This window comes from Arachis stenosperma, chromosome 9 (genome assembly GCF_014773155.1).
Source record: "Arachis stenosperma cultivar V10309 chromosome 9, arast.V10309.gnm1.PFL2, whole genome shotgun sequence".
Taxonomy (NCBI): Eukaryota; Viridiplantae; Streptophyta; class Magnoliopsida; order Fabales; family Fabaceae; genus Arachis; species Arachis stenosperma.
In genome coordinates, this window is record NC_080385.1 from 26,265,267 (window position 1) to 26,279,856 (window position 14,590).

The 14,590-nt window shown below is 40.3% G+C and overlaps 1 protein-coding gene and 1 non-coding gene across 2 annotated transcripts; one reads left to right on the forward strand and one right to left on the reverse strand.

Moving 5' to 3' along the window:
- Positions 1-1,154: 1,154 nt before the first annotated feature.
- On the reverse strand, positions 1,155-2,847 carry LOC130949283 (uncharacterized). The gene is made up of 2 exons (XM_057878049.1): positions 2,545-2,847; positions 1,155-2,066 (listed from the first exon to the last, which is right to left on the reverse strand). Exons 1-2 carry the CDS (start codon positions 2,845-2,847, stop codon positions 1,155-1,157), a joined length of 1,215 nt encoding a protein of 404 aa, XP_057734032.1.
- On the forward strand, positions 2,768-2,874 carry LOC130952214 (small nucleolar RNA R71). The gene has a single exon (XR_009074394.1). It is a non-coding gene; the product is annotated as a small nucleolar RNA R71 (small nucleolar RNA).
- Positions 2,875-14,590: the final 11,716 nt, after the last annotated feature.

Genomic DNA, 14,590 nt, shown 5'->3' on the forward strand with positions numbered 1-14,590 from the left:
TTGATGGATTAATGCAATTACTACTGTTTCTCATTCAATCATGCTTGCTTCCATTCTAAGATAATACTTGTTCTTAATCCGGATGAATGTGATGATCCGTGACAATCATCATCATTCTCAACTATGAACGTGTGCCTGACAACCACCTCCATTCTATATTAAATTGAGTAGTTATCTCTTGGATTCTTTAATCGGAATCTTCGTGGTATAAGCTAGAACTGATGGCGGCATTCAAGAGAATCCGGAAGGTCTAAACCTTGTCTGTGGTATTCTGAGTAGGATTCAATGACTGAATGACTGTGACGTGCTTCAAACTCCTAGCAGGCGGGGCGTTAGTGACAGACGCAAAAGTATCGATGGATATTATTCCGGCCTGACCGAGAACCGACAGCTGAATTCCGCTATGCTGTGACAGAGCATATGCAATCGCTTTCACTGAGAGGATGGGAGGTAGCCATTGACAACGGTGAAACCCTACATACAGATTGCCATGGAAGGAGCCTTGCGTGCTTGAAAAAGGAGACAGTAGGAAAGCAGAGATTCAGAGGATGGAGCATCTCCAAACCCCAACCTATTCTCCATTACTGCAATACAAGTAACCATTTCATGTTCTTTTGCTTTTTACAATCAATCCTGATACTTTCTGATATCCTGACTAAGATTTACAAGATAACCATAGCTTGCTTCAAGCCGACAATCTCCGTGGGATCGACCCTTGCTCACGCAAGGTATTACTTGGACGACCCAGTGCACTTGCTGGTTAGTTGTGCGGGATTGCAAAAGTGTGATTGCAATTTCGTGCACCAAGCTCTTTCTTGGAGAAAAATGCGATGCATGCACGTTCGCGAGTCAATTCCCACAATATCGGCCAAGCTCCAACCGATTGCTTTCTTGTGCTTCCTTAGGACCTCTAGGAGCTTCTCATCTTCTTGGCTAGAGAGCTCACTAGCAATGATTAACGGAAACTCTTGATTGTTCCCAAGGAATGCATACTTCAAATGAGATGGAAGAGGCTTTAGTTCACTTTTTACCTCTGATTGGGGTTCTTTTTCACCAAGCTCATGGGACTCATTTTCAACAATTTCCCTTTGTTCACCCTCATGATCATCCTTCTCCTCAATAATAGGGCGGCATAGCTCGTCGTGATCTTCACTTTATATCTCCGCTACCACCTCATCAATTACATCACTTAGGAGAACGGAATGCTCTTCGGGTGGGTGTTTCATGGCTTCCTCCAAGTTGAACTTAATCGTCTTATCTTCAACCTCAAAAGAGTATGTGCCGGTGTAGGCATCCAACTTGAATTTAGAGGTCTTCAAGAAGGGTCTACCGAGTAGAACGGAGGAAGAACTTCTACCCTCTGTTGGTGGCATTTCAAGGATGTAAAAATCGACTGGGAACACCAAATCCTTGATTGCTACAAGCACATATTCGGCTATCCCCATCACGGTAATTATACTCTTGTCGGCTAAGGCAAATCTAGCGGCCGACCTTTTCAATGGAGCCATGTTCAACCTTGCAAACACTGAGAATGGCATGATGCTCACGCAAGCTCCTAAATCGCACATACAATCATGAAAAACAACTCCACCAATAGAACAAGAGACCAAACAAGGCCCAGGGTCACCAAACTTTTCAGGAATAGGCTTCATCAATGCAGAAATAGAACTACCCAAAGACAATGTCTCCAACTCGCTAATCCTATCTTTGTGTGTGCACAAGTCTTTCAAGAATTTTGCATACTTCAGAATTTGTTGAATAACATCAAGAAGTGGGATGGTTACCTCAACTTTCTTGAATACTTGAAGCATGTTCAAATCAAACTCCGGAGCTTTCTTTGCTTTCTTTATCATGGAAGGGAATGAAATAGGAATAGATTCATCCATGGTAGCTTTTCTCTTAGGCTCCTTGAGGTTAACTTCTTCCTTTTCTTGCCTTGTGCTCATCTCTTTCTCTCCATGTGGAGCTTCAACAACCACTTCCTCCTCATGAATGTCTTCCAAGGTTCTAGGAGGTATCTTCTCCAATGTAGTCCCTGACCATAGTGTAATGGCATTGAGTGTGCCCTTTAGGTTTGGAAGGGGTTAGGATGGAAGATTAGAAGAGCTTGAGGGTTGGTTGGTGTTGTTGGAAGAAGGTAAAGCCAATCTTGAGATCATCTCGGTGATGTTGGCCAATTGAGCATTCATGACACTAAATTAAGCCTTGTTGTTTTCTTCATTCTTTTCCACAATAGCTCTAAGCTCATCGACTTGGTTGGTAGAAGAAGAAGAGACTTGGTTGGGTTGTTGTCTTTGATTTGGTGCTTGATATCTAGGGTAGTTGTTTTAGTTTTGGTTGGCTTGATGGTTGTTATTGTGATGGTGTTCGGATGAAGATTGGTAGTTGTTGTTGTGGTGCGAAGAAGAGTTATTCCATCTTTGACCTTGATGGTTCCCTTGTGCATTATCCCTCTACCCTTGATTGGAATTATTACCATGAGAGTAATTATTGTGGCCTTGGCTTTGGTAGGATGGGCGATTGTTGTAATTCACATCCAAGCACCTTGGTTAGACTTGCTTCGGAAGGAGATGCTTCCGCTATACCCTTGAGAGGGTTGCTTCTCACCCTCACGTGTTGAGTAGCCTCGGCGACATCATTTATCAAGCTCCATGCTTCCGCCTCCGTCTTGTTCTTGGAAAGGGAACCACCGCTAGATGCGGTGAGTAGTCTTCTATCTTCCGCACAAAGACCTCCGGTAAAGTAACTTATGAGTAGATGAGTGTTCAACCCATGGTGAGGGCAAGTCTTTAATAACCTCTTGAATCGACTCCAATACTCATATAAGGTCTCTTGATCTTTTTGCATTATACCCGAGATCTCTTTCCGGATGTAGTCAGTCTTTTCTGACGGGAAAAACTTGTCTAAAAACTCTCTTCTCAAGGAATCCCAATTTGTCACTATCTCATCCAGTTAGGAGTAGTACCACTCTTTCGCTTGCCCTTCAAGGGAGAAGGGGAAGGAGTAGACCATGATGGCGATCTCGTCGGCCCCATGCCTTCGGGCCGTAGCACAAGCCATTTGAAAATCTCTCAGATGTCTAATGGGGTCTTGACCCAGAAGCCCATGATACTTAGGAAACAAGTTGATCAAACTATTCTTCAATTCAAAGTTCGGGTCAAGATTAGGAAACCATGTTTGCAATGGTGGAAGAATGAGGTCCGACACTCCTTGTTCATGCAAAGTAATCCTACGTGGTTCCGCCATGTGAGGTTCACCTGTAGAATGCAAAGATATATCAGTAGTGCCAACAGAAGAATAGGAAGTAGCGGACTCTAAGTCGCTCTTGGATCCATCTAGTGATTCGGTATGCTCCTCAAGTGAGGTCGAAGCACCAGGCGTATATTCCAACCGACGCCTAGCTTGCCGAGTGTGCAACAAAGTCCTTTCAATTTCTAAATCAAGCTCGGCTAAGCTAGCATTTAGTTGGGACCGAGTCATCAAACTTGAGAGTCATAGCTCATATATGCAAGAAATCTAAACTAAGAACAAAATAGAGAAAGAAAGTAAACTATCTACACTATCTACATATTCACATAACCAATGCTAAGGCATACGTTACACTCATTCCCCCGCAACGGCGCCAAAAATTTGATGCCTAAGAGATGATTGTCGGTCTAGAGATTCTCCTTAAGGGAAAAAAAAGAATCACTTCGTTGTAGGCATAGCTCCAAAGCAACAATTAACTCTCAATCAACAAATTCACAAGTAACAAACCCCAAAATAAGAATTAACCGAAGTATTTAAACTCTGGGTCATTTCATGAAGAATGGGCAAACGTTTGCATTAGCATTGGTCAGAAATCCGAGGTTGAAAGTCATGGTAACAAAATTTAACTACTAAACTTAACAAGCAAGAAACCTTAAAACGCAAGGAACTAACTCAATTGAGTAAATCAAGATAACACATAATCTACTTCTACTCTAGAATTAAGCAATTAACTAAAGTAAGAGCTAGCAAGTGAAGGAATTGGGTTTTCAAATATGAATAATAAAAGGAACTGTTGGCTAAGCATGGAAATTGGGGTCTCCATCCTTGTCTACAACCATAATTTGCCAATTGTGAAGAACCAAACTCACTAAGTCTACCTCCAATAACCTTAAATACGTAACATCTACTCCTAGGTTTGAGATACGTTAAGTGGCTTGATCAATTTCAATCCAAAAGTCCCAACCAATCTACTAATTAGATTAGTAGTGGGTTGGTGTCAATGGGTATCAACTTAACTACAAGGGTTTCTTCAATCAACAATCCAATAAGACCCAATGACTCAAGGTCACCCAATTCTCATAATTTAGACCAAGAGTAAAGAGAACTACTCCATAATCAAAGTAAATATTTTATCAAACACATGGAATGCACTAATAAAAGACATGTTCAAATTGCAATTAAATTGGAAATGATAAGAACCTACTAACAATTATCTATAGAAACTACTCAATTAACACTAATAATCATAAGAAACATCAGTATACTCATAGAAATCAAGATCTATACTATACATGAAATGGGTAGAAAATTGGAGAATAACAAGATAACACAATTTGAACAAGATCCAAGTAAAATTACACTATAGAATTCAAATCAAGTAATCATAACTAGCAAATAACCAAATCCAATCCAGAAATTCAACAATGGGAGATCAAAATCAAACTAGATCTAGAGAGGAATGAAGGTTTTCCTCCTAGAAAAACAAAAACAACCAAAAACTAGAAAAATGTGTCTAAGTGTGTAATGAGTGATCCCCCCTTCTTCCCCTAAAATTCCTGGGTCATTTCCATGCAAAGCCAGCCTAGAATTAGACTTTCCAGAGCCTCAAAAATTGCCAGCCATGATTTTATTAATGAGGTCACGTGCTGGATGCGACGCGTACGCGCCAGGTACGCGTGCGCGTTGATGGGTTCCTCAATCCACGCGGAAGCGCACGGTGCGCGCGCGCGTCGATGATTCTTTTCCAATACACGCGGGAGCGTCAGCTGTGTGCGCCGGTTCCCATCAGCACGCATCCACGCGTACGCGCAAGGTGCGCGTGCGCGTCGATGCCTAGACTCCAAAGCTCTATGTTTCCTCACTTGTGCATGCTTCTTCTCCACCTTCTAGACCAATTCTGCCCTGTAAACTCTGAAATCACTTAACAAACGCGTCACGGTATCGAGTGGTAATAGAAGAGATCAAAATATGTCAATTTCGGTTCAAATAAGCATGTTTTCAATCACAAGGCCAAACAAGGACAGAAACACAAAACCATGCATTTTATGTGGATAAGTGCGGAAAGTATTGATAAAATCTCCTCAAATCAACACAAGGTGAACCACAAAATTGGGGTTTATCAAACCTCCACACACTTAAACCAAGCATGTCCTCATGCTAAAAATAGAAAGACCACATTCATCTACTCTTGTTCCCTTGACAACTCACTATACATAGCACTTTTTACCTTGTTCATCACTCCTAAAATACATCCGAACGTTAAACATCAGGACTAACCTTTCAACTTGTACCAAAATCTCCTTAATTTCCCCTCTTATAACACTCCTACTTCATAATTTGCTTATGACGTCACACACTTACAAGTTTCACCTTCCAAGTCTACGAGCCGTGTCCTAAAAGCTAACATATCGCTTGAGTGTAGTAACTTGAAAGAGAAGAAATGTGATATTCAGCAATAGAAGATGTAAATATCACATCATATAGAGTACAAACTAATACACTAAAATCAAGAAGTGGTGATCTTGTATGGCAGTTAGTAACATAAAATAATTGCCTAACTACTTTACATTTCTTTCTACTTAGCAACATATATTAAAATAGCTAAAAAAACATCCCTTCCATGAGCATTACGTATTGCCGTTCTCATAGGAGATCATTTATCCAGTCTCCAGTGAGCGTTACGTATCGCCATCCTGGGCCAAAAAGCCCTCCAAAATCACCAGGCACGAGTTTAATAAAGAGATCACGTGCGGCCTTCGACGCGTACGCGTACAGCACGCGTACGCATCCATGGAGCTTTTCGCAATCCACGCGTAAGTGTCTAGTGCGCGCGCGCGTCCATGAGTGTGTACACTTTTCATGATTTCTCCATTTTGCATGCTTTCTCTTCACTCCTTTGATCTATTCCTAGCCCTTTTCAATCTGAAATCACTAACAAACATATCAAGACATCTAGTGGAATCAAAAGGAGATTAAAATTATCAAATTAAAGACCTAGAAAGCATATTTTCACACTTAGGCACAAATTAAGGAAGAATCACAAAACCATGCTATTTCATTGGGTAAATGTGAGAAAAGGTCGATAAAATACTCTAAATTCAACACAAGATAAACCCTAAAAATGGGGTTTATCAACCTCTCAACACTTAAACCTTAGCATATCCTCATGCTAAATTAAGAAGGAAACAAGGGGTGTGACATTTATTCAATGCAACTAAACTATATGCAACCTATATAAATGCAACTACCTATGGTGAATGCAAACGCTTAGTCAAAACAAATCAACTTCCAAGAAAACATATATGAACATAAGGGCTAAAGCCATAGGAATCAAGTCCAAACCACAATTGTATTGAAGTATAAAAAAAATTTACAAACTTGCAAGAATATAGATGATAGTGGTGAATGGTGCACGAAATTGTTATCTCTAACAATGGTGCTCAACTTGGTATGCGCGTTTATAATCTCAGCACTTTCTTCACAACTTCGCATCACTAACCAGCAAGTATACTGGGTCGTCTAAGTAATAAACCTTACGTGAGTAAGGGTCGATCCCACGGAGATTGTTGGTATGAAGCAGCTATGGTCATCTTGTAAATCTCAGTCAGGCGGATTCTAATGGTTATAATGGTTTTCGAATATAAAGATAAGTAAAGCATAAAATAAAGATAGAGATACTTATGTAATTCAATGGTGGGAATTTCAGATAAGCGCATGAAGTACTGTGTGGCTCTTTGAACGTCTGCTTTCCGGCTGTCTCCATCCAATCGTGTATATTCCTTTCCATGGCAAGCAGTATGTTGGGGAATCACCGTTGTCAATGGCTACCGTCCGTCCTCTCAGTGAAAATGGTCCAGGTGCTCTGTCACACCACGGCTAATCATCTGTCGGTTCTCGATCATGCTGGAATATGATCCATTGATCCTTTTGCGTCTGTCACTATGCTCAACACTCGCGAGTTTGAAGCTCGTACAGTCATTCAATCCCTGAATCCTACTCGGAATACCACAAACAAGGTTTAGACTTTCTGGACTCTCAAGAATGCTGCCAATGGATTCTAGCTTATACCACGAAGATTCTGGTTAAGGAACGCAAGAGATACTCATTCTAGCTTATTTGCTTGTAGAACGAAAGTGGTTGTCAAGCACGCGTTCATAGGTGAGAATGATGATGAGTGTCACATAATCATCACATTCATCAGGTTCTTAGGCACGAATGGATATCTTAGAATAGAAATAAATGAGAGTTGAATAGAAAAATAGTAGTACTTTGCATTAATTCTCGAGGTATAGCAGAGCTCCACACCTTAATCTATGGTGTGTAGAAACTCCACCGTTGAAAATACATAAGTGATGAAGGTCCAGGCATGGCCGTGAGGCCAGCCCTCAATGTCTAAGATCGCATAAACTGATCAAAGATGTCAATACAATAGTAAAAAGTTCTATTTATACTAAACTAGTTACTAGGGTTTACAAGAATAAGTCTAAGTGCAGAAATCTACTTCCGGGGCCCACTTTGATGTGTGCTTGGGCTGAGCTTGAGCTTTACACGTGCAGAGGCTTCTCTTGGAGTTAAACGCCAAGTTGTAATGTGTTTTTGGCGTTTAACTCTGGTTTGTGACGTGTTTCTGGCGTTTTACTCCAGAATGCAGCATGGAACTGGCGTTGAATGCCAGTTTGCGTCATCTAAACTTGAATGAAGTATGGACTATTATATATTGCTGGAAAGCCCTGGATGTCTACTTTCCAACGGAATTTGGATCGCGCCATTTGGCGTTCTTTAGCTCCAGAAAATCTATTTCGAGTGCAGGGAGGTCAGAATCCAACAACATCAGCAGTCCTTTGTCAGCCTTCTATCAGATTTTTGCTCAGGTCCCTCAATTTCAGTTAGAAAATACCTAAATCATAGAAAAACACACAAACTCATAGTAAAGTCCAGAAATATGAATTTTGCATAAAAACGAATAAAAACATCCCTAAAAGTAGCTAGATCCTACTAAAAACTACCTAAAAACAATGCCAAAAAGCGTATAAATTATCCGCTCATCACAACACCAAACTTAAATTGTTGCTTATCCCCAAGCAACTGAAAATCAAATAGGATAAAAAGAAGAGAATATACTATAAATCCCAAAATATCAATGAATATTAGTTCTAATTAGATGAGCGGGACTTGTAGCTTTTTGCTTCTGAACAGTTTTGGCATCTCACTTTATCCCTTGAAGTTTAGAATGATTGGCATCTCTAGGAGCTCAGAATTCAGATAGTGCTATTGATTCTCCTAGTTTAGTATGTTGATTCTTGAACACAACTACTTTATGAGTCTTGGCTGTGGCCCTAAGCACTTTGTTTTCCAGTATTACCACCGGATACATAAGTGCCACAGACACATGACTGGGTGAACCTTTTTAGATTGTGACTCAGCTTTGCTAAAGTCCCCAGTTAGAGGTGTCCAGAGCTCTTAAGCACACTCTTTTTGCTTTGAATCACGACTTTAACCACTCAGTCTCAAGCTTTTCACTTGTACCTTCATGACACAAGCACATGGTTAGGGACAGCTTGATTTAGCCGCTTAGGCCTGGATTTTATTTCCTTGGGCCCTCCTATCCATTGATGCTCAAAGCCTTGGATTCTTTTTACCCTTGCCTTTTGGTTTTAAGGGCTATTGGCTTTTTCTGCTTGCTTTTTCTTTTTCTTTTATTATATATATATATATATATATATATATATATATATATATATATATATATATTTCGCTTTTTTTTGCAAGCTTTTTATTCACGGTTTTTTCTTGTTCAAGAATCAATTTTATGATTTTTCAGATCATCAATAACATTTCTCTTTTTCATCATTCTTTCAAGAGCCAACAATTTTAACATTCATAAACAACAAAATAAAAAACATGCACTGTTCAAGCCTTCATTCAAAGAACAAAAAGTATTGTCACCACATCAATATAATTAAACTAATTTCAAGGATGAATTCAAAACTCATGTACTTCTTGTTCTTTTGTATTAAAAACATATTTCATTTAAGAAAGGTGAAGGTTTCATAGAATTATTCATAGCCTTAAGACATAGTTACTAAATACTAATGATCATGTAGTAAAGACTCAAAACATAGACAAACATAGAGCATAAAATCGAAAAACAGAGAGATAAGAACAAGGAAGTTAAGGAATGAGTCCACCTTAGTAAGGGTGGCGCCTTCTTCTTGAAGAACCAATAATGTTCTTGAGCTCCTCTATGTCTCTTCCTTTCCTCTGTTGCTTCATCCCTAGTGATTTTGGTGCTCCTATCCTTAGTTGCTCCCAATAGTTGTGTGGAGAAAAATGTATTCCTTGAGGCATCTCAGGGATTTCTTGATGAGGGAATTCCTCATGCTCTTGTTAAGGTCCATGAGTGGGCTCTCTTGATGTGCAGTCAAATGCTCTACTACTGAGCTATGGACCCTTGAGATGAATCTCTCCATCTCCCATGATTCGGAGGTGGAAGCTTTTGCCTTCCCTTTCCTCTTTCTAGAGGTTTCTCCGGCCTTAGGTGCCATTAATGGTTATGGAAAAACAAAAAAGCTATGCTTTTACCACACCAAACTTAGAATGTTGCTTGCCCTTGAGCAAAAGAAGAAATAATAGAAGAAGAAGAAGAAAATATGGAGGAGAGGGAGAGGGGGGTGTGTTTCAGCCAAGGGGGAAAAGAGAGGCTTGTGTTGTGTGAAAATGAAGAAGGATGAAGGGGTTTATATAGTGGAGAGAGAGGGGTAAGGTTCGGTCATTTAGGGTGGGTTTGGGTGGGAAAGAGATTTTGAATTTGAAGGTAGGTGGGGTTTATGGGGAAGAGAGGATGGATGTGAGTGGTGGAGAGGTGATGGGTAAGAGTGATTAAGGTGATTGGTGAATGATGTTTGGGGAAGAGTGTTATGAAAAGGTGTGAGAGAGAGGATAAGGTAGGTGGCGATTTTGTGGGGTCCACAGATCCTGAGGTGATCCTGTGGGGTCCACAGATCCTAAGGTGTCAAGGATTTCTCATCCCTGCACCCTTTAGGCGTGTAAAATGCCTTCTGTATGCAATCCTGGCATTTAACGCCAGACTGCAGCTTGTTTCTGGCGTTAAACACTCAAATGTAGCTTGTTTCTGGCGTTTAACGCCAGCCTGATGCTTGTTTCTCACGTTAAACGCCAGCTTGGTGCTTGTTTCTGGCGTTAAACGCCAGACAGCTCTTCTTCCAAGGTGTGCTTTTTCTTCTGCTATTTTTTATTCTATTTTTAATTTTTGCAATTTTTTTGTGACTCCACATAATCATAAACCTAATAAAACATAAAAGAACAATAGGAATATAGATAAATAAAAATTGGGTTGCCTCCCAATAAGCGCTTTTTTAATGTCAATAGCTTGACAGTGAGCTCTCATGGAGCCTCATAGGTATTCAGAGCATTGTTGGGACCTCCCAACACCAAACTTAGAGTTTGAATGTGGGGGTTCAACACCAAACTTAAAGTTTGGTTGTGGCCTCCCAACACCAAACTTAGAGTTTGATTGTGGGGGCTTTGTTTGACTCTGTATTGAGAGAAGCTTTTCATGCTTCCTCTCCATAGTTGCAGAGGAAGATCTTTGAGCTTTAAACATAAGGTTGTCCCCATTCAATTGAAGGACTAATTCTCCTCTGTCAATATCAATTACAGCTCTTGTTGTGGCTAGGAAGGGTCTTCCAAGGATGATGCATTCATCCTCATCCTTCCCAGTGTTTAGGATTATGAAATCAGCAGGGATGTAAAGGCCTTTAACCTTCACTAACACGTCCTCTACCAATCCATAAGCTTGTTTTATTGACCTGTCTGCCATCTCTAATGAGATTCTTGCAGCTTGTACCTTAAAGATTCCCAGTTTCTCCATTACAGAGAGTGGCATAAGATTTATACTTGACCCCAGGTCACACAGATTCTTCTCAAAGGTCATGGTGCCTATGGTACAGGGTATTAAGAATTTACCAATATCTTGTTTCTTTTGAGGTAAAGTTTGCTGAACCCATGTATTTAGTTCACTAATGAACAAGGAAGGTTCATCTTCCCAAGTCTCATTACCAAACAACTTGGCATTCAGCTTCATGATGGCTCCTAAATATTGAGCAACTTGCTCTTCAGTTACATCTTCATCCTCTTCTGAGGAAGAATAATTCTCAGAGCTCATGAATGGCAGAAGGAGGTTTAATGGAATCTCTATGGTCTCTATATGAGCCTCAGATTCTTGTAGGTCTGATAAACCACTATTTTATGATTCATATTGTGTTTAATTGTGTGGTTTTATCAAGTCTTTACCCACTTATTCATATGATTTGCATGTAATTACAATTCATATGGTTTTGTCAAGTGATTTCAGAGATTACAGGGCACGAATAGCTTAGAGGATGAAAAGGAAGCATGCAAAAATGGAAGGAACACAAAGAATTGAGGAGATAACCAGCGAGAATTCACGCGGTCGCATGGCTGACGCGACCGCGTGAAATGGAAGAAATAACAGTGACCCGCTCGCGTGCCTGACGCAACTGCGCGGATTGGAAGCTGCATGAACGAATGCGTGGACGACGTACACGCATGGTACGAGAAATGCTGAGTGACGCGAACGCGTGGATGATGCGGTCGCGTGACGTGCGCGATCTGCAAAATTTCAGAAGTCGCTGGCAGAGTTTCTGGGCCAGATTTCAACCCAGTTTTCGGCCCGAAAATACAGATTAGAGCCAGGGAACATGCAGAGACAGGGGACAACATTCATTCTGCATAATTTTTAGTTTTAGATCTGAATTTACTCCTCCCCTAGGTTTTACTCACTTGAACATCCATAATTAGGATTCTGAAGATTTTGACTTTAGCTTTTGAGAAGAGTCTACCTCCGGTACTAGTCATTATATTCTGTTATTTACTTTTCATTTATTCTTCCATATCCTTAATTCCTCTAGAGTTGACATAGGATTATTTTTACAAGTTATTAATATAGACTATTTTTATTTTCAATTAATCCTTTTCATTATTATTTATCATGTCTTCTTTTATTTTTCTCATTGATTCTGTGAAATTTATAATTATGATGAGTGAGTAGTTTCATAACTTGATTGGGAGATGGTTGAAAGGAAACCTTGAGTTGAATTACTCAAGAGAGAAATTATAATTGGATTTATTGTTGGATCAACCTCTAATCATTGACACTAGTCCTTCCCAAGGGAGAGGATTAGGACTTGTGACTAGAAACAGCTTTCCAACTTGCTTGACTTTCCTTTACCTAGTAAGGGATAACTAAGCAGAGCAACTTCCAATTATTAATTAATCTTGAGAGTACTTCAACAAGAATAGGGCTTCCAACTAACCTACTCCCAGTCAAGGCTTTTATTTAAAATTAATTAAATTCTCTAAATTAATTTCCTGTTTATCAACTCAATGGTGCGCGAAATTGTGAACAATACTTTTTCACAACTCTCATAATCCCCGGTAATGGCTCCAAAAACGTGGTAGCTCAATACCATGGCATTACACAACTTCGCACAACTAACCAGCAAGTGCACTGGGTCGTCCAAGTAATACCTTACGTGAGTAAGGGTCGATCCCATGGAGATTGTTAGCATTGAAGCAAGCTATGGTCATCTTGTAAATCTTAGTCAGGCAGACTCAAATGTATGATGATGAACGAAAATAGCATAAAAGATAAGGATAGTGATACTTATGTATATCATTGGTGTAAGAGCTTCAGATAAGTGTATGAAGATGCCTTCCCTTCCGTCTCTCTGCTTTCCTACTGCCTTCATCCAATCCTTCTTACTCCTTTCCATGGCAAGCTCGTGTAGGGTTTCACTGTTGTCAGCAGCTACCTCCCATCCGCGCAGTGAAAGCTAATGCACGCACTCTGTCACAGTACTGCCAATCACCGGTTTGGTTCCCTCCCCTACCGGAATAGAATCACTCTTTTGCGTCTGTCACTAACGCCCAGTAGGTTACAGGTTTGAAGCACGTCACAGTCATTCAGTCATTGAATCCTACTCAGAATACCACAGACAAGGTTAGACCTTCCGGATTCTCTTGAATGCTGCCATCAAGTCCTGCCTTTACCATGAAGACTCTGATCTCACGGAATGGTTGGCTCGTTTGTCAGGCGAGCACTCGGTTGTCAGGCGATCAACCATGCATCGTGCAATCAGGAATCCAAGAGATATTCACTAAGCCTCAGATGCTTGTAGAACAAGAATGGTTGTCAGTCACCTTGTTCATGAGTGAGAATGGTGATGGGCGTCAATCATCACCTTCATCATGTTGAAGAACAAGTGATATCTTGGAACAAGAACAAGCGGAATTGAATGGAAGAACAATAGTAATTGCATTAATACTCGAGGTACAGCAGAGCTCCACACCTTAATCTATGGTGTGTAGAAACTCCACCGTTGAAAATACATAAGAACAAGGTCTAGGCATGGCCGAATGGCCAGCCTCCCAAAGGTCTAAGATAGCATAAAATGAAGATAGCTACCAAAGTCTCTCTAAATACAATAGTAAAAGGTCCTACTTATAGAAAACTAGTACATAGATGAGTAAATGACATAAAAATCCACTTCCGGGCCCACTTGGTGTGTGCTTGGGCTGAGCAATGAAGCTTTTTCGTGTAGAGACTCTCCTTGGAGTTAAACGCCAGCTTTAGTGCCAGTTTGGGCGTTTAACTCCCAATTAGGTGCCAGTTCCGGCGTTTAACGCTGGAATTTCTTGAGGTGACTTTGAACGCCGGTTTGGGCCATCAAATCTTGGGCAAAGTATGGACTATTATATATTGCTGGAAAGCCCAGGATGTCTACTTTCCAACGCCGTTGAGAGCACGCCAATTGGGCTTCTGTAGCTCCAGAAAATCCACTTCGAGTGCAGGGAGGTCAGAATCCAACAGCATCTGCAGTCCTTTTGAGTCTCTGGATCAGATTTTTGCTCAGGTCCCTCAATTTCAGCCAGAAAATACCTGAAATCACAGAAAAACACACAAACTCATAGTAAAGTCCAGAAAAGTGAATTTTAACTAAAAACTAATAAAAATATACTAAAAACTAACTAAAAGATACTAAAAACATACTAAAAACAATGCCAAAAAGCATACAAATTATCCGCTCATCACTCAACCAATTTTTGAAAACGCCTGATTGATAAAATAGCACATCTCTCTGCAACTCGTTGGGAGACGACCTGGGATACATACTCCCAGTGTTTTAATTTCAATATTGTGACAATCCTTCTAAATTGATAAGCGGATTTTCGGCTGGTTAGGGACTGTACTTGTAACGTATTTTTATTAATAATTCTTAACTCACCAATTTCCGCCACG